We start from the raw sequence: 23,368 nt of genomic DNA, 5'->3' as shown, positions 1-23,368 counted from the left end.
GGCCTTTATTGATTTGAAATGGAATAACTGTTCTATGACTTCTACAGTCCCTCTAAAGTCACTGTTTAAACCCCTAAATATTCATCTCTGTGTATGAGAAGTCATCTTCACAAAAGTAATTGCTGGATACCTTAAAATAACTTTATCTAACTTCGTACTGTTGCTTGGATATGTGACTCTTTGAAGTTCCTGCCGGTCTCAACTCAACTTTCTCACTTGCTGCAGCTCAGTAAACAAGCTCATCTGCCCCCTTCTAAAGCACTGTAAACACAATGGCAAGTTGTAATTTTGGAGTAATTCAGCCGTACATGTTTGAGACAGAGACCAATTTGAAAGAAGAATAATCAATCAGAAAGGCCCACAATGAAAGTTGACATGACAAACCCCAGGAGTCTGAATGTTTCTGGGACTGTCATGGGTACACTACAGTTTCAAGGTGGAAATACTCCACATAATTTTGTCATGATTATGTTAGTTCCTTGAGTTATGGCCAAAAACACACTTTGTGAGGCCATGGTAACTTTTGACCCTGGACACCAAAATCTAAGCAGAAATTCCCTACAGGCATTCAAGAGACATTGTGTTCATGACAATAGAACGGGCAGGTGGACACAAAACACAGAAACAACGCCTTCAGTCAGTGCTCTTGCTTTCACGTATAATGCAGTCAACTGACTCAAAGAAAAAACTTTTGCAGAAACAGACAAAAACGGAGAAGGGAACATTAGGGGTTTCCCAGCTTTCATTGTTATTAACTTGTGTCAATGTGCATGTGTGCTTCTTGTATTACTATGGTAATCTCTTGAACATCCCTCCCACAGAAAGCATAGAATGAGCAGCACATATAACCAAGCAGCTACAGCAGCAAGTCCATCTGTGTCTACATAGGAGGTGTTCAGATATAGTGCTGAGCGTAAATCACTCGTGTTTTTAGACATGCTCACATGCCGATGCACAATGATTGTGGTTGTTCTTACAAAATACAGAAAACGACATGGCGCATGAATTAAATTTCTGGTTGTGATGGCACATGTCTAACTCTCATGAGCCATTGTGCTGGTGCTGTAGACAGCTATTTTGATAAACACAAAAGTCTACTGTTCTGCCAGACACGCCTGAGGGGAATAACAAAGTGGAAATGTTTTATGTTCTATCCAGCTGTTTCATGGCTCAGTTTAAAACATTTGAGACAATTTAACTGTATAATATCATCAGTGAAAGTCTGACCTGAAAATCAAAATCTGTGACTGTGCTGACATGCAAGTCACGAATACATGCAACCTTTTCAATTTGGGTAAAATTAGTAAAATGCTGTACATTAGCTGTTTCTTTGTTGCCTTTAACTGGCAGCCTGGCATGAGCTAGCTAGCTGGAGCCTATCCTAGCTGACTTGGGGCAAAGGCAGGTAACACTCTGGACAGGTCGCCAGTCTGTTGCAGGGTTACACATACAATCACATTCGCATTCACACCTACGGGCAATTTAGAATAATCAATTGAATGAATGAATGTGCTTTATTGTCAGTATACAGTGTACAACGAGACTGTCATTCATTCAATTAACCTCAGCATGTTTTTGGACTGTGGGAGGAAGCTGGTGTACCCGGAAGAAAACCCACGCATGCACAAGTAGAACATGCAAACTACATGCAGAAATATCCTGTGAAAGCTGGGATGGAAACCGGGGATCTTCTGGCTGCAAGGTGAAAGTGCACTGTGCAAAACAAAACATACAGTTTGTAGTTTTTACTTTGCTGCAAGAACCATGGCAAAACACTGCTGATAAACTTGGTAGAGACCTGGAGCACTAGCATAGAAAAAATAAATTTTGGTGCCGACTAATACTTTTTATATTATTATTTGTAAGATAGGGCATTAGCCTTGGCTGAGGACTGCTCTCTATGACTGCCCCTCTAGTTTCAAGAAGTTAAATTTCGTTTGTGTACAACATTGGAGCCAGTATCTTGTGGATGCAGGTCACTGCAGGAAAACAAACAAAAAACATGTCCCTCGGCAAGACACAGAAACCCAAAATTGCTCACAGTGGCATGCAAGCACCTTGCATAGCAGCTCTGTCACCACTGATGTGTGTGAATGTGAATGAGAAACGCATTGCAAAGTGCTTTGATTACTGCTAAGGCGAAAAGCACATATAAGTGCAGACCATTTACCATTCGTTTTGTAATTGCCATTTTTAAGGGGTTGGACCTTTTTGTAAATGTAAGACAAAAATTGGCTTTACCTCCCAAGAAACTGCACTTCTCCTCTGTGGTGGTGAGGAATTGACTTGTACTTGCCAATTTCTCCCTCTGGTCGTGTGACATTCAGGTCAGCATAGTGAACCCTGAGAAGAAATGTGGCTGCATAATTACAACATTAAAGTAAACATGAGCATATCAACCCCTTTGTTTCAACATTTGACTAACAGAAATCTACAGAGATGTGCTTGTTCTACATTTGATCTAAACAATAACCTGTTAAAAACATTATTTTCTGTGAAAAACAGTTCCAGTTACCAATCAAAGCAGTACCCCTATTAAATCTCTGTTGCACCTCTGACAAAAGAAAGCAGTGAAAAACAAGCTAACACTTTGTTCCACTTCACAACTGCTCACCTCAAAGGAGACATTACAAGGGCTGAAATGGAAGTGGCATTTCACTAATTTAGAAAGGTAGTCCAAGAACATACAAGACAGTGTTCTGTAATGCCAAGACTGCATCTTATTCATCATCAGGAGAAAGAAACAAGAACACCCTAAGTTTCTGTTCAGCACTGTAGCTAGGCTGACAATCACAGCTCTGCTGAGCGATGCATTCCTTTACCTCATGACTTCATAAGCCTCTTTACAAATGAAAAGAAATTGTTGAAGAAAAAAAAAATCACCATATCCTTCTAATAACTGTAACAGATCAAGTAAAAGAAGCTTTAGGAACATCTTTAAGACTTGATGTATATATTCAGATGACTCCTTTCCCATGGATCTCTCTCTCAGCTGACTTTAAACAATTATTAAAACCATAGACATTTTCTCTTTTAATCTGAAAAATCTAATACATCCTTAACAAGGTACATACCATAGCCTTTTTAGACTGATGTATTCAATGTCTACTTAAAAAGTGTACTCATGAGCCAAGTCTTTTAGTCAATTACAGACGTACTGTTGTCAACTAAAGGGGAACAGATGTAAACTCCTGCTAATAAAATATTAATGTACTGTTATGAACAACAGCTTACATACACTTGTAGTGACAATGTATATCATGGCAGTCTTGAGTTTACAATAATTCTTACAAATCTACTACAATTTTCTATGTCTGAATCATTGAAACACATGTCTTATTGAATCTGTTGAATCTTGGACAGAGTTGGGTGTTCCAACAACACAATGACCCCAAACACAGACAAAAAGTGGTAAAGAAATGGCTAAATCAGGCTACAATTAGATTTATTTTAGACTGCCAAAGTCCTGACTTCAACCTCTCAAACAACCTGTGAACTGAGGAAACTGAACTGTCTTGTGAACGCTAATAAGTTTAGTTGAACTCTACCAATTCTTGCAAGAGCACTGTTTAAAGATACAAGCAGATGCTTGTGGATGAAGACCCTCAAAACTTAGTTAAGGTGAAAATGGCCAAGGGACATTTAACCAAATATTAGCATTGCTGCATGTATATTTTTGACCCAGCAGATTTTGTCACATTTCAAGAAGACTTCTATTAAATCTATGAAAGATCCAAAATGAATTATTGTTGTTGGACATATACATTCCCCTCCAAAAGTACTGGAATATGGGGGCCAATTCCTTTATTTTTGCTGTAGACTGAAACCATTTATGTTTGACATCAAATGTTGAATATGAGACAAAAACAAAATCAACATTTCAGCTTTCATTTCCAGGTATGTACATTTGGATCTGATACATAACTTAGAAGATAGCGCCTTTTGTTTGAACCCAGCCATTTTTCATGGGAGCAAAAGTTTTGGAACGTGTAACTGACAGGTGTGTTTGGTTGTCCTGGTGTGTCCTATTACATTAATTACTCAAACAATAAATAGCGCTCAATGTCTACATTCAGTTTCAGATTTGGGTTTTGCCTGTGCAGACTGCATTTATACTTAGAGGTATAACCACCATGAAAACCAGAGATGCCACGTCATGAACAAAACTACAGAGGCGACATCAGAAGATGCAGAGAGAAAGATATACCTTTACCAAAGTGATGAAGAGGCTAAAGTTTGGAGAAAGAAAAGATCTGCTCATGATCCCAAACATACAAGCTCATCTGTGAAACACAGTGGAGGTAATGTCATGGCTTGGGCTTGCATGGTTTCTTCTTGGATGGGCTTCATTGATGATGGAACACATGATGGCAACAGCAAAATGAACTCAGAAGCCGACAGAAACATTTTGGCTGTCAATTTAAAGAAAGACGAGACAAAACTGATTGGGAGATCATTCGTCGTGAAGCAAGATAATGACCCAAAAACACACTGCCAAAACAACAAAGGAGTTCCTCAGGGGCAAGAAGTGGAAGGTTTGAGACTGGCCAAGTCAATCTCCAGACTTCAACCCTATAGAGCTGCATTTTGCCTGCTAAAGAGGAGACTGATGGATAGGGCTGGGCGATAAATCGATTTTATCGATTAATTTGAGTTTGTACTTAATGTCGATTTGTTTTAATGAAAATCGATTTTCTCATCAACATCAGCCACCAACGCCTGCCTGCTGGGCTCCCGCAGTTCAGAGTGCGCGCCCCGCTTCCCAACATGGCGACGAGCGGTGCAGATCTTACTCAGAAGAAAGAAAGCGTATCGTCAGTCATTATTACTCCGCCAAGGAACGGCGGAGTTATGTGACGATCGGTGTACGTTTATCTGTCTGTGTGAAACATTACTCAAAAACGGACTAACAGAGTTGGATGAAATTTCAGGAAAGGTCAGAAATGGCACAAGGACCAAGTGATTAGATTTTGGCAGTAATGCGGTTTATAATCTGGATTCACAGCTTTGTTCGGGATTTCCCATTGGGAGATATAGCTGCAGACACAGCGTCGCTGTAACCATGAAGTAAACCCTGTCAGTTACCCGCTGACGATCGCATGATTGCGATCCTACTACAAAATGACCATTATTTATCAGTTGGAAATCATACAAGGAACAAATGATTAAACTGTGGGGTGTTTCTGAGTCCCATCAATTCCTGCTGCCCGCTACATATTTAGGTCACAATCTAGCAAACCCCAGCCAGACACGTTAAGTTCAGCCATCAGCCTTATTTTGAACACAAATTCACCTTCCTGCCTTCACTCATTTCTTCACCGTGAGACCTTGTCCTCATTCCAGCTGCTTCTAAGTTTAAACACATCCTTTGCTAGATAGCAACAGCGTGGAACCGTTTTCTTTCATCTTTATGTGAATTTTCGGACTTTCGGCAGCGTCTTCGTCATGTCAAGAAACCTTTTCTTAGAGAATCGCTTCCTCTGCCACAGGAATGGTTACAAAATAAAAGCCAGTAGCATTCAAAATAAAAGCCTGGAGGGAATGCTAATTTTAACACAAGCAAAACAAAGGCTTGCCAAAATTGATGAACTGATCAACAGACCTTTAAAAGAGTAATTAACATGTGATTTGGTATAAATACATGACATGCACATGCATAACACATGCCTGTACTTTACTGTACTGTACTGCACAGGGTAATTGTTTATTGAAGATTTCATCCGTCAGAAATGATACGTCACTGAGCATCCACGGCGGAGTACTGCTCACTCTGAGTGCTTTTCTTGTTTGGAATTGGTTCAGGTTATGTGGCATCACTTGTTTTGAACAATTTCTTTGTCATCTGCAAATTGATTTGAGATTGGGGTAAAAAAAAAAAAAAAAAAAAAAAAAAATCGAATAAATCGTGAATCTGGATTTTTTGTGAAAAAAAAAAATCGGAGATTTTTTTTAGGCCATATCGCCCAGCCCTACTGATGGAAATAAGCCCCCAAAACAAACAACAACTGAAAGAGACTGCAGTAAAAGTCTGGAAAGGTATCACAAAAGAAGAATGCAAAAATTTGGGGATGCAATTATTGCAAGTAAAGGATTTTCAACTAAATATGAAGTCTTGTTTACTTTAATCTATTTTAAGTCCATCTTGTTCTGATATTTTTTCTCACCTAAAAATTTGTTCTGTTACAAATAATGCTATCTTCTAAGTTGTGCATCAGATCCAGATGTAAATACCTGGAAATAAAAGCTGAAATGTTGATCTCTTGTCTCGTATTCATCGTTGTCAATCCCAAATGCTTTCAGTCTACAGCAAAAATAAAGAAATTTTCTTCACTGTTCCAATTCTTTTGGAGGAAAGTGCATGTGTTTCAATCATTCCATCAAAGAAAATTAAGAACCAAGAGGTAGGAGTCATTGGAAACTCAAGACTGCCATGATATACATGGTCTTTGCAAGTCTATGTAAACTATAGTTGACAACCGTATATACAACCTTCGCTGTATTGGCAAATCTTAGTGTTGCATTTAAACCTGCTGATCACAGCATGCATAGACTAAGGCAGTGGTTCCCAACCTGTTCCCTAAGCTGTACCCCAGCCCCAGCACCCCTCCAGCGTGGCGACTCCATTCACAAGGAACGATTAAAAAAGAAAAGCATCCAGATAGACACAGTTAAATTCGGCTAAACCCAGCTGTGGATCAATACAATCAGTACCCTCCTCAGTAGCTACCCATAAAAAGACACATCCAACAGAGGAAATAAGTAATCTGAATTTCCAAACCCAGTATACTCACCTGTTCCACAAGTCATCATCCTCCCCTCCCCACCCCCAGAAGGCATTGGGAAAGCCATTGATCTTGCGAAACTGCTCCACAGTAAGTCCACTCACACCACCAAAGAACTCGCTGTACGGAAGGCTGGAAATAATGAAAAACACAAGTTAAATCAAGCTCTGCACAGTTCAAATTGGTCACAGCATGTTCAAATATAAACAGCATATACGTCTACTCTCAAGTCTGTTTGTTGTTATTACCGCATGTGCCATGGGACAAATTATCTGTTGCAAAGAGCTTAAAATCTTGCTTCAATATATACATTTACAGTAAATTTTTCTTGAGCCATTTATACAATACATTTCAATCACACACTCACATGTACATGTATTTGTCCAACTTGGCAGCAAAGTGGCGAGGCATTTGACCACAGCCGTAGTAGTTTCGGTCATTCTCAGGGATATGGTCAACATCATGGAAAACAAAGCAGTCCCAGTCTAAGTCCTTGATCGCCTCCAGGAATCCAACATTGAACAGCATAGCTCTGTTGAAGGGCTGGCTCCCACTCTAAACATAGATACATGTTCAGTGATCCCGGTGTTGCCATTACCAGGGTTTGTGTGTATTCTTCCCAATGTACAATATTCCCATAAATTTAAACATTTCTCATGACTAAATGTATGGTTATCTGTAGCTACTAAGTCTATTTCCCAAATTAATAACAATAATTCAAATCCAACATTTTACATGAATTTGCAAGTTGTGATATTGATATTGGAAAACTACGGCTATTAATACTGTGATCTTGTTGTCAGTCATATAAACCAGTCCTATATAAATAATGTATATTACAAATAAATGGAGGAAATTGTTTGATTAAAAAATGTGCACACAGTGGCCCCTAACTTAAAATTTTAGGAGCGCAAGCAGAAAATTTAGGGGCACACACCAAAATCGAATAGCAAAGTAAATATTCACATTTCCGTTACTGATAAATATTGAACAATAAATGCAGAAACTATAATGTTTTCAATTCACATTTTATCTTGCAACAGTTGACACAACATTACAAGAAAAGCATTTAGAGAACGCAGTACTCCGCCAAGGCTGCTCAGTTGACGTACAATCTCCGACGGATGAAATCTTTAATAAAAAAGACCTAAAATCACGTGTAATTTACCCTTGTAAAGGTCTGTTGATCAGTTCAGCAATTTTGGCAAGCCTTTATTTGGCTAGTGTTAAAATAACCGTATATTTTGTAGGGGTATTTTAATGGTATGGGCTTTAATTTTGTAACCATTACAGCGGCACAGGAAGTGTTAATCTAAGAAGCGGTTTCTTGACATGACGAAGATGCTGCTGAAAAGTCCTAAAATTCCCGTAAACATGAAAGAAAATATTTTAACCTTTTTTCTGTGATCAGACACGTAATTTTGTCAAAATATACCTAATATGTTTCGACGTAGCCTTCCTTCTTCGTCAGAGGTGTCACTAGGTGGTGTGTGACACAGTTAAAAACCAGCTGATGTTCACTGGGGTGGTGTCGACCTGTCAAATTTTGACAGGTCGACAACGCCCCTCGCTGTCCCCTCGCCGCTGGAGGATGTCGCTCCATGTGTGTGAAAGTAGGAAGGCCCCCTCATCCCAGTTCATGACCGTTTCCTGACCTCCAGTGCCTCATTAATGGATAATGGAGGCAGTTGTTTAAAACACTGTAGTAACTTTAGACACTATGAATTTCATTAGATTAATGAAAGAAAATGGTTCCACGCTGTTGTTGACTATCAAAGGATGTGTCTAAACTTAGAAGCCGCTGGAATGGAGACAAGCTCTGACAGTGTTTCCTGAAGAAAAGAGTGAAGGACAGAAAAGTGAATTTGTGCTCCAAATAAGGCTGACAGCTGAACATAAATAAAGGCTTTGTGAAACATCAGGAGCTTCACCGTCATTTGCCCCTTGCTCTCACACACATTGGCCCGCCTTCTTCTTCTTTGGTGTTCATCTCCTTTCTTCTTCTTTTGGAGTTAATGTTGGCTGGCAAACCAGCTCATTTGCGCATTACTTAGACCCTCCAGGAATCTGCAGAGAAAAAGTGTTGATTGCGCGGAGAGCAATTCTTGATTCTGCGCCATGAAAGTTGATTTTTCACAGGCATTAAAAAAAAAACTAAAATAAAGCAATAATAATGAACGAAGAATTCTCTTAAGAAAATTATTTGCAATACCTGTTAAGAAGACTGGGAGGAACCTCTGATTTGTTCCATGTTTCTTGTCCTAATTGAGCGCTGCACATTGTATTTGTTTTTCTTCTGTCCGTGTCTGAGTGTATGCGCGTCTATCCAGGACCGACCCAGCCAGTTATATCTGTGCGTTATCTGACTTTATAAGTAAGTCGCTTCACTTAAATGTTCAGCAATCATTCAGTTAATAAGCGTTGCAAGTTTTAAGTTATTTGCTGTTGTCTGGATGGAGTTTTCACTGTTAACTGGTTACATGTGAGTGTGCTTCTCCGTGAGCGGAGGTGAAAAGTACATGTAAAATGTAATGTTCTGCACCTCGCCCTGTATTCTGTGGACAACTTTGATTTCCGCGGAGAGCTTTGAAATGTGCGGGAAATTCCGCGATCGCGGATTCCTGGAGGGACTAATTACTATCAGCTACTGGGCTGAAGTGTGGAGCAGAAGTTTGTCAGCATCAAAAAAATATTCAATAATAATTTTTAAAAATCAGCAGATTCACTGGCTGCACATGCGCGAGTAGATGAAAATCCAAAGTAGTTTAAATAAATCCACTGAACTTTAAGAAAGTTCCTTGAAGACGTTTCACCTCTCATCCAAGAGGCTTCTTCAGTTCTGGTGGTGGTTGGTGTTGCCCCAGCTTTTGGCAAAGCTGAACCACTTCCATATAATCGATGTAACATGAGGCTCTTTTCTCGCAACCAACTCTTCGTCTGCTGTTGTGTCCGCCATGACGGGGGTGTGAGTGTTTTGGCGGAAGGAGATGAGAGGCGGAAGCAAATGCCAGCGCACAAATCGTGAAAGGCAGAAGAAGAATCTGTATTGTTATATATTTAAGCTGGCCTCGATTTTACGATTTGGCAAATTTTCAAATCGTCAGGTTTTAAAAATGCGAATTAATCGAATTAATTCGATTTATCACCCAGTCCTAATATAAACTCATTGTTTATCATTTATTCCGTCACTTACATTCTTTCTGGTGCGTTACTAAGTTACATCAATAGATAGATTCACTCTCAAATATGTAAAGTTTCCAGGACAAGCAAGAGACAAGGAAGTGCTTTTCAAGATATGGAAAGCAGTTTTTGAAACTTCATCTTTTTCAGGTTTTTGATGACTATGCATGTAGAAATAAAGATATCATACAACCAACAGACTGTACCTGTTCAATGACGTAGAAGGCAAATTGCAGCCGCTGTCTCTGTAGCATGGGGATGAGGTGTTGGAAGAGGATAGGGAGATGTTCATGACGGTTTCTAAATGGTATTAGGATGGCCACCTATAGATATTAAAATAAGAATCAACACATACTTCTGATCTGTAGTTATTGAATCTTCTCAATGTTTGTTTGCTTTGGCCCTGTTCTCATCTTTTCTCTCTGCCGCCCTCTCACCCCAGCTGGTCAAGGCAGCTAGCCAGCATCCTTTTAAAGGCATTCATCTGTATGATGACATTACATTTGTGTGTCATCGTAAGATATACTATTACTAAGCTATGAAAATGCACCCACCTTCCAACGAGGTCTGCAGTCCTTTGGTTTCCAATGGCCTCCAAACTCAATGTCAAAAAACTTGGAGAATTTTACTTCTATCTCCTCCATAGGGATCTCTGTCATGTTAACTTCCATAAGGCCCTCTGTGGAAAGTTTTATAACTGAGTAGGTATCCCACCAGCACATCAGCATCAATATTAAACAACAACTAAATATATCACTTTACAGGAATACAGAAAGTTAAACAAAAACCTTGAATGGTTTACTGATGTCACTGGACCCCTGAGAAAATTTTTATGGTCTTAAATATCACTCTACTTACTCATAGAAGGTAATCGTTCTGGACAGGGGAGGTTCTGGGCATAGGTGAAGTTTTCAGGGAGGTATGTGGTTGGTTGGGCCAGGTATTCACTGGAGTTACTGCCATCAGGATAGTCTGCAGCAAAAACAACCATGATCAGCCATAACTGAACATTGATCACTAAATAACTGCATACTTGGAAAACAGAATGCAAACTGGATGTGTTTTGATATTTAGAAAACATTGTTGTGACTTTAATGCCTTCAAACTACAAATGCATTCTTCATATTTGTGATCTGGGGTACTTTATCTTGGCATAGTACAAATGTCTCTTCCTGATCTTGAATTAAAGCGGTTTTCTGAGCTTATGTGATCACTGTAGTTCAGACTTTCTGGTGGTCATACCCACTAGAGATGTTACTCTGCCTGGCTGAGAAAACAGAGAAACAGAGCCAAAAAGATAAGGTCGGACAACGCGCACCCCGGACAGTGTCTTTTTGACTCCCCAGGGCTATAAAAGCCATGTTGTAAGCCTGAGCTGGACTTGCTCTTTACACCCTGCATTGTTTACATTATTGTATATGCTGCTGTGACAAGGACGACTATCAAACAAAATTCTGTTGTAAAATGTTCAATGACAGTGAAGAATCTGTCTATCTATCTATAGTGATTATTAGACTGATAGGGATTTAGTGGTCTTAATAATTAAACTGATTAAAATACACATTAACTGATAAGGCAGAAAACGAAGGACATGAAAGCATATGCAACATGCAAAAGTATTGTAGATTAGCTGTAGTACAGAGCTGTACCATTAGATGAAGCCTCTTACTGATTAATCTGATAGAGTTAGATCTATTTTTGCTGATCACCTACATTGTATTGAACAAGGTCACCTCCCTGCTGTCTAACTGCTAATTTTGACAGTCGTTTGAACTAACCATGCAAAGTTATAAAAAGGTGTATGGCTGCTTCCAGGTTAGCTACATGCCTGAGAATCATGCTAACACTAAACTAGGATTTTCAAATGCTGACACAGACCAGGAGCTGAGTGTCTGTCAGCAGAGAGTGACTAGCTGCTGATGTTCACAAGAAGCAGGACTCCGCTTTCATGTTTCCAACAAAATACAAATAAAAAGTGATGAAGGGTATTTGTAACTCTCTGCTCTGGGTCTGAGTGCATTTTAGAAGTGGCAGTAAGTACTGACAGGTTTCCTGGACTGACAAAATTGCTGCATCAGTATTTGTGGACGTGTTTCAGATGAGCAGCTGTTTCCAGCAACTATGCCAGTATTGACTACAGTGAACAAGTCACTCCATCATGTACATCGGATATGAAGATTATTTTTATTATATCAAACTGTTGTAAAGAGGTTATTAATGTTACAGGTCATTTACTGTGGAAAACTGCAGCTTGTTCGCTGTGTTTCACACTTTGGATTCTACAGAGCCAACAGCAGAATAACTTTTAATGATGACAATATTCTTTGCTACTAAATTTACAATTCAGCAACCAGTGAATATCTTATTCGTTCATCAAATTCAAAATATAACCAAGCTGATTTTATGAGGAAAATTAAATGTCAGCATTAAAAAACCCTACAGAGAATCCAGCGCTGTACAGAAAATTATTAGAAATGTACAACGTGGCACACTGTGTCAAGAACCATAACCAGGAGTACATATGATGACATACATGGACTGGTAAAGGAAAGTGTTTAAAATTTGAATCCATAATTTCCACATTTCAAATATCAGTGCTTTTAAAGCTATTGTAGAGTGGTGTGGGAATTTTTTTTAACCTAAATCTGTACTAAAATACAGATTTGAGAGACTTGTACTCTATTTTGTGACATTTTTACCTTTGTCCCCCTACACTCACTCAGAAAGAAATCCTGTACTTAAAGCAAAAGATGACTTTATTACCAATGCGTGGTCTTTCAGTTTGACATTATTTTCTTCAGTTTACAATCAGATTTCATAATGTTTTACACAAAACCCTGTCTCCACTCTCAAATAACCCTTGCTCAAGCAAACTGTGCTTCAGCTCAAGTGCATTTTCTCACACTGCTTCTTTGCATGCACAAAATTTTGCTCTGAGGTTAGTGTGCTGGCTTCAGGATCTTTGTGAAAATTTTCTAGCCATCAGAATGCCAGGTACGACTTAACCAAGGAAATGGTCACAATCTCCTTACAAGCACACTCACTTTATTCCTTACAGCATCCCCTATAGGTGGTTACTGTGTAACTGGGTTCATCCACTTCCATTGTTCAGGGCATATCATAGGTATTTCACTTGTTTATTGTGGGCTAGAATCTTTGCATTTGACCAGTTAAAACCTGCATGACAATTGCCCGTACAGTGAAAAGTGTATGTATGTATGTATGTATGTATGTATGTATGTATGTATGTATGTATGTATGTATGTATGTATGTATGTATGTATGTATGCATGCATTGCTTACCTGTCCCATTGAGGGTACTGTTTTTGTTAGTGTACAATCTGATCATCTGGCCAATGGTCCTCACATTGTCCCTCAACATGATGCCTTGAGCCTGCACCATGAAGAAGTATGTATTGGCTGATGGGAAAAAAAGAGAAAAAGTAACTTTAGTCTGACTTTTGCAATATTCATATTTGTTTTACTGTAGCACTGCAAAAAATATTGCATGCTTTCACCTTCTGTTAAACACAATTTAACAAGAAGGTGCTTCAGTTTCATCGCCACATTTGTGCCTTTTCCCATCTGTCATCTCATTCCCTGTCCCTTCATGTATTTAGCTCTGTGGTCAGTTGCTGATTCTAACAACCATTCAGTGTTTGTTTCTCAAAGCACATCTTTTCTCTCTCTGCTCAACTGTCACTCCGCCCACTCCAAGTCTGGTTATTCAGAGGTTTCTTTGTATTAAACAGAAGTCCCCCCCCCCCCCCCCAAAAAAAAAAAAAAAAAAAAAAAAAAAAAAAACTGTCCAAAGTGCAAAACAACTATAAGGACTCGAGTTCATTACCTCTGGGAATGTAAGGAAATTAAGTTTTGGCAGGCTGCATGTAGAGAGATCGGCCTAGTGATAGGGCAGCAACTCTCTCTGAGCCCACTACTGTGCCTACTGGGACTCACAGCAGATTCTTTAAAGGCACCAATGAGATTTCTTTTAATGGTGGCTAGGAAGGCTGTAATGACGAAGTGGGTTAGTGTCGATTCCCCCTCTATTCAACTGTGGAAGTCTCTAATATCTGAAGTAATCATTTTAGAGAGACTGAGGTACTGTATTGGTGGTAGAATTCATGTCTTTACAACAAAATGGAGAAGAGTGATTAATTTTTTGGGTATTCAGTGTAGAATGAAAAGAACAGACCTGGTTAAGGGATTGGTCTGCCCAGATACGAAAGAACCCCCTGCTTGCTGGGCTTTATTTTTTTTCAGTATCCAGCTATTTATTTATGCATTTAATTTTTGCTGTTGTTGCTGCTGTGAATTTTATCTTGGACTCACTATGACATACTATGGTAAACTTTTGTTTTGTTTTATTTATGTTGTGTTTTTACCTTGTTCTGAAAAATCAATAAAAGAATGTTTAAAAAAACAGAAGTTTTTTTTTCTCCCACTGCTCAAGTCAAGTGCTTGCTCAAGGAGGAAATGCTGGGTGGCTGTCTATAAAGCTATTTTCAGAGATGTGATATGGAACACTGCTGGCTTCATCAATCTGTGCTATTTGTCATTCACTTGAAGTTTGACAAGACATCACATAATTTAGAGTAAAAAGCACCGCATTGGCAGACTAAAATCTAAAGGAATGGAAGTTTATCAAAGTGCCCAAATAACTAAATAACTAACACTGTCTGCATGTAACTTTTCCACCACAACAATTCTACAAGTCAAAATTTTGACTAAACACTGAAGCGGATGGTCTTCGCTTTGTACTGCCTACAACAACTAACTGGTTTAAGGAAGTACAAACAAGCCAGAGTACTTTTTTCCTATCTACACCAAAATGATAGTGGGGTGAAGCCAGACTATTACGTACTACAGAATGGACTAGCAAAGCAAGACTACTTCAAAGAACTTAGATCTGGTGATGAAGTATTTCATGTGCTGTTAAATCAAGATTGCAGAAGCTACAGAGCAGAGGAAAAAAAAAGATTACCAGTTTCAGTTATTCAGCTTCTGTTGACAGGTGTAGTCCAACTCTATGGAGTTAGGCAGCTAAATATATAAATTATGTAACTGTCATAAAGTACTGAAAATGATTTGCAGTGGAACACTTCATATATGTATTATTTACCAGCCTTGCCAATCACTCACCAGTACACAGAAATAAAATTCAATTCTGTATTAAGCATTGAGTATCCACAATTGCAAGTTTTTGTAATATATGTATACATGAATAATATGCATATTTTGCATGAAAAATTTAACTGTATATATATATATATATATATGCATGCTCAATAATGCCCCTTACAGCCTCAACATTGCACCTAACCTACATATATAGAAACTTTATAGGCACAGGTATTATGTCCTCAATTGAAGATAGCCATGTTGGGAAATTGCTCTTCGAAAAATATGTAGTGCAATGTCATAATTGGTCAGTTTCATTTCAAGACTTTTGTGACGTAAAATTATCAGAATTTTGACTTTACATTTAATGCTATTGCCATGAAGAAACTCGCACCACCTGCTGGCAAAAGTACGTTTGCTTAGCAGTTTAACCAGATCCTCTTCAATTTTGGTCAGAAAAGGGTAAACACCTTCATGATACTGTATTATCAAGCTTGTGAATTTTAGAAAAGCTGCTCAGTTTTAATGAAACACAGTTTCTAAGGCAACACAAAGTTGTTATTCAGATTCAAAAAATGCTTGAAAGTGCACAAAGCACGTGAAACATGTCAGAAGTAGTGAAAGTTTTTTTTTTATGCAACTTGGGCAAAAGTGTGACAAAACTGTTTTGGAGAATCACCTACAAAATTTCAACAAAGTAGCTCTTGCACCACGTTTCAAAATGCATGTTTATCTCTGTCTCATACTACATGGAGAATACAGGCAGTGATACATGCATTACATGTCAACCACCACAAAGCCCAGCCAGGAAATGGACTTGTTCCTGCTGTGAGTGAGCTGTGGTCATGAAAATGTAGGAGGGTGTGAGGGTTGATCTTTGCTGCTTGAATAGCACAATAATCTACAACTCTTATAAGACATAGCATAGGAAGAAGCTGCTTGTCATCAATTTATGTCCTCCACAAGAGATTTCACAGTCTAGTCCTGCAGGTTAAACTTAGCTACTGAAACACTTATAGTACTGATTAGTTCAGTCTACCAGGTAGAGCTTGACTAATTTATTGACCTGCCAATTAAGACCTATCGCATATTTATTTGTGTCAACATATACGTTGTCCATCACTAAAGCCTACTTCAAAAGAACATAATGCAGACAAACAGGCTTTGTGTCATCACATAGTTTATCAAGTAGAGTGTGCTCCAACTCCATTGTTTGCAGTACTCTCAGTCACACGGTTTTTCTGTACAGCCAGTGACTCAGTAGATTGAAATGTTTGCATCTGAGCATCTTCTGTCTCCAAGTGTGCAGTTAGCCTGCTGAGTTTTTATTTTACCTTATGTTGGCACTTAGCTGGTGAGATGCAATGCTGGAAAGTAAAAAAATATGTCTGTATCCTTTCATCTCTTAACAACTGTTTCACTTACCATGTTACACAGCTTACAAACCATGTAACTGTGAGCTACTTTCATAGCTTGATAGTAGAGTGGACACATAGAAGTCCATTTTCCCTACTCACAACATTAGTAGGAGCCCAGCCCATGTAATTAGCAATGCTAATATTACATGTATACCTGCTCAGGACCTGCAGTTTGATATGCCTTCTAAACCAAACAATTCCATTCACTGGATTTACGAACGCTAAGAATTCAGTCTGATTTTCCACCATATAAGTAGAAAGTTTCCCCGTGGGTCATTCCTTCTCAAATGACAAGTTTTTACAACAAATTCTGTTCAACCATCTCTTACATGCCTGAATTTATCCTGAACTATAGACATATATGAGGAAATATGTGAATTTTACACCGATATATCAAGTACTTTTCAGGATAAAATTTTGTTTAAAACTGCCCGTCATCCTGGGCACATTATTTTGTGCATTGGAATTTGTTTGAATGACAATATCTCAGGAACTATTAAAGAAAGTCTGAATTTTTCTTAAAGATGGTGCTCAAAGTGTTAAAAGATGCAACTTTTCATGACAGTTTCACTTTTCTTCCATATTTCAACTCAGCCATAACCACAGACCATTTGATTTACTTGTATAATATTCTATGTTTGGAATCAATGGTATGTAGCCTAGCCGCACTAGACCCATGCTCTGAAGACGCAAGGGTCTAGGCACGCTCCACAGGGAGGGAGGCGGGCTAAAAGGTTGTCTATCAAATCACTCTGCAGCAATTGGGTAGGTATACAACCAATCAGCGCAACGAATAGGTTCCTAGAGCGCCGGAAATCAGAGGATGCAATAGTTCGGTGAAGCCTTATTTATACAGTCAATGGGTGAAGCTCAAGTATATTACAGACATGTTAACAGAAAGATTATTCAGAGTCGGTGCTAATGGAGCTCAACGACTGTTGTCGTTTTTGTTGTCGACCCTGGCAGATAATTCGTTGCCGTGGGTTGTCTAGCGCAGCTAGGCTAGTTGTTTCCGGTTGTTTCTGTCAGAATCGTCGCGCCTCTGTCGTCACTTAGTTACGCCCGCCTTCTGACTCTACACTTCATGGTGATTCGTCCGGCCAGTTTTAGGAGCATCCAACCTCGAACCTTATGGAGGGTAACTAGACCCACCCTGGCAGAGAATTAAATTCGTTGTCGTGGGTTGTCTAGCGCGGCTAGGCTAAATGGTATGAGAAATAAGTGAAAATTTTAGGCTTTTATTTTATAAGTGGATAAAGTCAGATCTTTCTTTCTCTTGATTCTAAAAGGAATAAAACCAGTCATCCATTCAGAATTCTAGTTAGGAAAATCTGGATATCATGCTTGGAAAACAGGGATGCTATTCCAAACAATGTGGGGTTGGAATGGATCAGCTTACACTGTGGAAAGAGACAACTTCTATCGCTCCACCACTGAGAGCCCACTGACCTGCTGCACTGCAGAGGACAGAAAGGACCTGCAACGGGTGGTGAGAGCAGCAAAGCAGGTGATTGAGACCACACTACCTCTCCTCAGAGACGTTTACACCAGCAGACTTCAGAGGAAAGCCAGGGAAATCACCAGGAACCCCTCACACCCAGGACACTCTCTTTTCTCCCTCCTCCCCTCAGGTAGACGCTAGAGGACGCTTAGAGTCAAAACCAACAGACTCAAAAACAGCTTTTATCCGCAAGCTGGCAAATGTCTGCTCCCATCACCCTGAATGACAATATCACATACCTACAAGTTCAATATTTATGTCGGTGCAAGTCATATCATGTGCAATAATCATGTGTACAGCAAGCCTCTAATCACAAACCATTTCCATACTGCATATTTGCTCTCATGCTGTATATATATTTTAGGGTGTGTTATATAGTTTATTTTTAATGCCAATATTCAGAGAGTACTAAACCAATACTCATTGTTTTCTGTAACAGTGACAATAAAGATCTATTCTACTCTATTTTAACTTGTAGGGCGCAAAGGGGATATATTCTGTATATATTTTAATATTTATTTTACAAGCATTTCTTTTTTAATGTCTCAGATTCCATCCATCCATTATCCATACACTGCTTAGTCCTCATTAGGGTAGCGGGGGGCTGGAGCCTATCCCAGGTAACTCGGGCCAAGGCAGGGGACACCCTGGACAGGTCGCCAGTCTGTCGCAGGGCTACATATACAGACAAACAATCACACTCACATGCACACCTACAGGCAATTTAGGATAAACAATTAACCTCACCATGTTTTTGGACTGTGGGAGGAAGCCAGAGTACCCAGAGAAAACCCACACATGTACAGGGAGAACATGCAAACTCCATGCTGAAAGACCCCAGGAAAGCCAGGACGCGAACCAGGAAACTTCTCGTTGCAAGGCGAAAGTGCTAACCGCTACTCCACTATGCAGCCCCTTGTCTCAGAATGTATTTGATAAATCAAGCAGAAATTTCACAGATACCACTTTAAATATTCACAGTTTAGGATTTTTTTTAAAGTGTCAAGCAAATCAGAGAAGGTAGAGCAAAAGGCCTCTGATGATTTGAGATGGAATGACCCCTGAATGTTCTTCATGTCTTGATAAGGCAGCAGAAAACCATGAGCATGAGTTATTGTTTGCGGCAGCTATACATTGACTTTTGCTGAAGAAGACATTTTGATGAATCATGGTTAGGAACAAATGTGTAGCAATAATTTTATAGCTCACTTATACAGAACATGTGGTGAAGTGTAGAGGACTATTATCCTATGAACTTCACTTATGCCACTTTGACATACCTAAATATTTTGGCCGCTATATCAGCATCTTAATTTTTTTAACTCCTAAAATTGGTATCAGCTCCAGTCGGGCTTTATTTCTAAGACTTGCTATAAATAAATCAAAAACACTTGCTAACCTTCCAATATTACGGCGAAAAATAAGAAATAGGTCTCCATTCAAAAACAGTGTCTGCAATAATGGTTTGTTCCTTCAAATAATATGCATTGTCCTCCACAGCGGTTAGCCTATGGTAAGTAGACTTTAGCAGCAGCCAGTTAGAGCAAGTATGTAATTTAGATGGCATGAGTCTGTCAAGAGTACACTGGTCAGCTCAGCTGAAATCTAGGTGATCTATCGGTTTGCTTCATACATCCCCACCTGAAGTGGACAGCATGGCATATAGTTTTGCATTGCCTGTGAATCATGGGAATCCTTCTATTTCATGCTCAACTCACCAAGTAGTCAGGACTTTGGTTTGAGAACCTTATTTTCATGGTTTTTGGGTTTAGTTATTAAATTTGTCTTCAAGGCACTGCTACATATCGGGGGAAAAAAATCCATACTTTTTCTACATATCCACAAAACCTACATTCACTAGTTTGTCAAACTTTGCAAATATTTCCACCCATAGTCCTGAGTTTTGAAATCAATTTCTCATCTGGGCACTGGATGTAACACTGGCTAAGAAATCTGAATTTCAGAAACTTCCCAATCCTAGCTTGATCCGAAGAAGCTGGCTAGCTTCTCTTGGTGATACGCTTTGCACACATTATTTTGCTGCAGTTCACATCATGTGCAATGTACTGAGGGGTGACAAAAACCAGCATAAGAAACTTTACAAAGGAGCTGTGCTCCCATAAGCCTTAGCTTAGCAGCTTCAACACTCATTGTCAGAGATTTATCATGTGTTAAAGTCTTCTGGAGGATGAATTAGCATTCCTCCACATGTTCCATCATTTAGTGTTTTCAGTTACTGTTTAGCAATCGATCAAAGTCTGTGACAATTTGGTGAGTCCTCATACTCTATACAGAAAAATCTACACTTGTTATGCTCCACTCCTTTTTTCATCTGTCACTCATCCCTATGTTTCTCCATTACACAACAGTACAGATACTGTCAATGCATATCTGAGGAGTCGTGCATCTGTTCTCATACCACAGAAACTTCAGCACACTATTTCACTAAAAAGTGGATACTGCTCTAAAATCTACGAATAAAGGCTGTCATATAAAATAGACACAAACCATTGTGCACATCTGACTAGTAATGTGTTTCCCTTACAACTTTGGCAAAACTGAGGCCTGTGGTCTTGAAAGATAAAGCCACTGCTAAATGCAGATTCATTAAGACCCCAAATAACCTTATTATCTGTGTTGATGCACCACTGATAACACAAAAAATATTTGGTAATTTTATCTTTGCAAAAAGCCGTGCGACAGACTGGCGACCTGTCCAGGGTGTCCCCTGCCTTCGCCCGAGTCAGCTGAGATAGGCTCCAGCACCCCCCGCAACCCTAGTGAGGATAAAGTGGTGTATAGAGAATGGATGGATGGATCTTTGCAAGATCAGTACTTCAGTGACACGCTGAAGACTGCACCGATTAAATGTAATTAATGGTGAATGTACATGCATATAGGGTATTATCTATGATCATGAGTTTGAAGTTATTTTACTATAATGCCCTAAGTGCTAAAATAACTAGTCCTCTAATTAAATATTTTTGCACTTTTTAAAGGTGAAAGTGTTTTCTTACTTCCACCTGTGGCAACAGATTACAGCACAGTACTGGGTAAGTCTCTATTACATTTAGAGGACCAAAACATATCACGTTGCTTTTACTAACCTTAATTTACAACTTACTGCTGCACAATACTAAAAGCAAAAGCACAATACCAAAAACACAAAGTAATACAGTCCAGACTTGGAACTTCAAACATTGTTATCTTGGCCACCATATTTCCTCATATCTAACAAATTGCTATGCTTTAGGCTAACAGATGTGTTTAGTGAGTTTTTCCAGAACTACCTCACATCCATTATAATTGGAACTTGCCCAGCCTGTCATGCATCATTCCATCATCAATATACATTAAAAGTGACAGTAACTATCCATACTCACAGAAAGTACCACCTCAGTATTTCTGTGGTGTCTGCAATTGCAAACAACAGATACATCTGCTCAAACATTATGACAATACTGTATTGCACATAAGGAATGGAGTTTAGTCAACGCATACATAATCACATTCTCGTGTGTACTTACAATCTGCATAGACAATACACAGGGAGACAGTATGAGCTAAGTTCAGCAGGCATCAAAGTGCTATTTGCAAGACTTTTTATTATCTTTACCAACAAGCCAAAAGTCTGGTATACACCGATAAAATTTTAAATAGCAATTCTAAGAATCTGGGCACATTTGGAGATAGTGAATACTGTAACATTTCGACACATTTGCCAGGAAAGTAGATGTCTAAATCCTAATCGTAAACAGGCTGACTCTTCCCCTGTAGCTGTGTAACTTCAGGTCACCTAGTTTGGTAGGCAGAAATTGCTGTGAGCTCTAAAGCGCACGGTTCATTCATTCATAAACCAACAGTGCATTGCTAGCAAAAGTGCATATCATACCATCAGCTCAGGCTAAGACGCCAAAATTTAAATAATACTGAAATCCACAAGTCAATGCAAGACAGTCAAGGCTCGTTATTATCCTAGAATAAACAAGGGTGGCTAGACACTGTGGCCTAGGGTGGTCTAAACTTAACCTGCTTACTTGTTAGCCCGTTAGCTAACTAGTTCAGCGTTAGCATGACCTGTGACAGCAGGTAATGCTTGATGGAGTGAAGAGGATAATCCAGACACAATCACATTAAGTGTTACCCCGTAAAGTGATTAGTGTAAACTGAAGTTGACTAACCTATTCCAGGAGCCACATAAATAAAGTAGAGACATGTGGTGGACATAGAGAAGAAGAATATGAAGGCCAGAAACGATCGGTTGGACATTCGCAGCAGCCGCCTCCAGTTCACCATTTTGGCTTAGGCCCACTTCTCTTTCGCCGAAAGGAATCCCATAAAACACTTTTGAAGTTATAAGGTCCTCGAATTGATAGACATCGATGTCAATGGCGTGGTCATGGAAAAAGCTGCACCATCAAAGCCCAGAGATAAAGCGCTAAAAAGGCTAACGCTAGCGGTGCTAGCTGGCCTGCTTTCTCCTGCCAAGAAATTTCCAGATGGAAAAAGCAGGCCTGAAACGTTACTATCAGGCAAGTGGGAGCCTCAAGGAGCACTGCCGGTCGAGCATCTTGAAACCGTCAAACTACGGGCTCGGCGGTAATATTACTTAAGGACATCATGGTTGTCTTCCATGGTTACAGTGTCTCCAGCAGAGACTTTATCGCTGGCACTCAAGGTTGGTCATTGAAGGGGGCAGGACCGCTCTGCCTTGTCCACCACAGTCTACTCCGGGCCGGTGAGATGTTTCCTGCACAGTCGGCGCACTACTTCATCAAGCCCCACGCACAGGAGTCCTGTCATTCCACTGGGTATCTCCACAATGATCCGCACGATTATGACTTTGAACTCAAATACGTGCAGGATGAAATATAAAAAATAAACCCAATAAAACTGATATTACATCTGCTTGCTTTCATTTTCTGCTGGCTCTGCAGAGACCGTTTCCGGTGGGTGTAACACCCACCTCCGCGTCTCCATGGAAACCTGCGTGCTCTGAGAGACGCATCTTGCTGAGAGCTTTTGGTTTGTTTACCTTACCGTCTTTGGTTAGCTATGCATTTACCACACACAAAATAAAGTACAAGGCAGAACAGTATAATGTTAGTTTTAGAATACACGCAAAAGTGCAAATTAGCATGTTTGAGTCCAGAGTTTTAATTCTTCCGAGTAGCAAGTAGACATCATGTATAAAAATCTGCAGCAACATTGTGGCTCCCCTGAACATTTCCAGAATGTTAGGAAAGCGGACGTGAAGCGAAACGCAGCGCAGGTTTGGTGTAGGGTTGTGGCTGAGCAAAAAAAAAAAAAGGTTGAGCAGGACGGTAAGCGTTCGTTTTGGTATAGCTCTGTGTTTAGTTTTTCTG

General features: G+C 39.5%; 1 protein-coding gene across 1 annotated transcript in view; it reads right to left on the bottom strand.

Annotated features, from left to right (window-relative positions):
* b4galt6 (UDP-Gal:betaGlcNAc beta 1,4- galactosyltransferase, polypeptide 6) overlaps positions 1-22,967 on the bottom strand; it is a 33,212-nt gene extending 10,245 nt beyond the window's left edge. Inside the window, exons 1-8 of the mRNA XM_022220236.2 lie at positions 22,184-22,967; positions 13,266-13,382; positions 10,821-10,934; positions 10,517-10,641; positions 10,169-10,285; positions 7,150-7,337; positions 6,792-6,914; positions 2,242-2,343 (exon numbers count right to left, since the gene is read on the bottom strand). Coding sequence (XP_022075928.2) covers positions 2,242-2,343; positions 6,792-6,914; positions 7,150-7,337; positions 10,169-10,285; positions 10,517-10,641; positions 10,821-10,934; positions 13,266-13,382; positions 22,184-22,298 — 1,001 coding nt within the window. The 5' untranslated portion in view covers positions 22,299-22,967. The remainder of the gene's footprint in view (positions 1-2,241; positions 2,344-6,791; positions 6,915-7,149; positions 7,338-10,168; positions 10,286-10,516; positions 10,642-10,820; positions 10,935-13,265; positions 13,383-22,183) is intronic.
* Positions 22,968-23,368: the final 401 nt, after the last annotated feature.

The sequence above is a fragment of the Acanthochromis polyacanthus genome, chromosome 4 (genome assembly GCF_021347895.1).
Source record: "Acanthochromis polyacanthus isolate Apoly-LR-REF ecotype Palm Island chromosome 4, KAUST_Apoly_ChrSc, whole genome shotgun sequence".
Classification (NCBI taxonomy): domain Eukaryota; kingdom Metazoa; phylum Chordata; class Actinopteri; family Pomacentridae; genus Acanthochromis; species Acanthochromis polyacanthus.
This window is presented reverse-complemented; position numbering and strand designations above follow the sequence as displayed.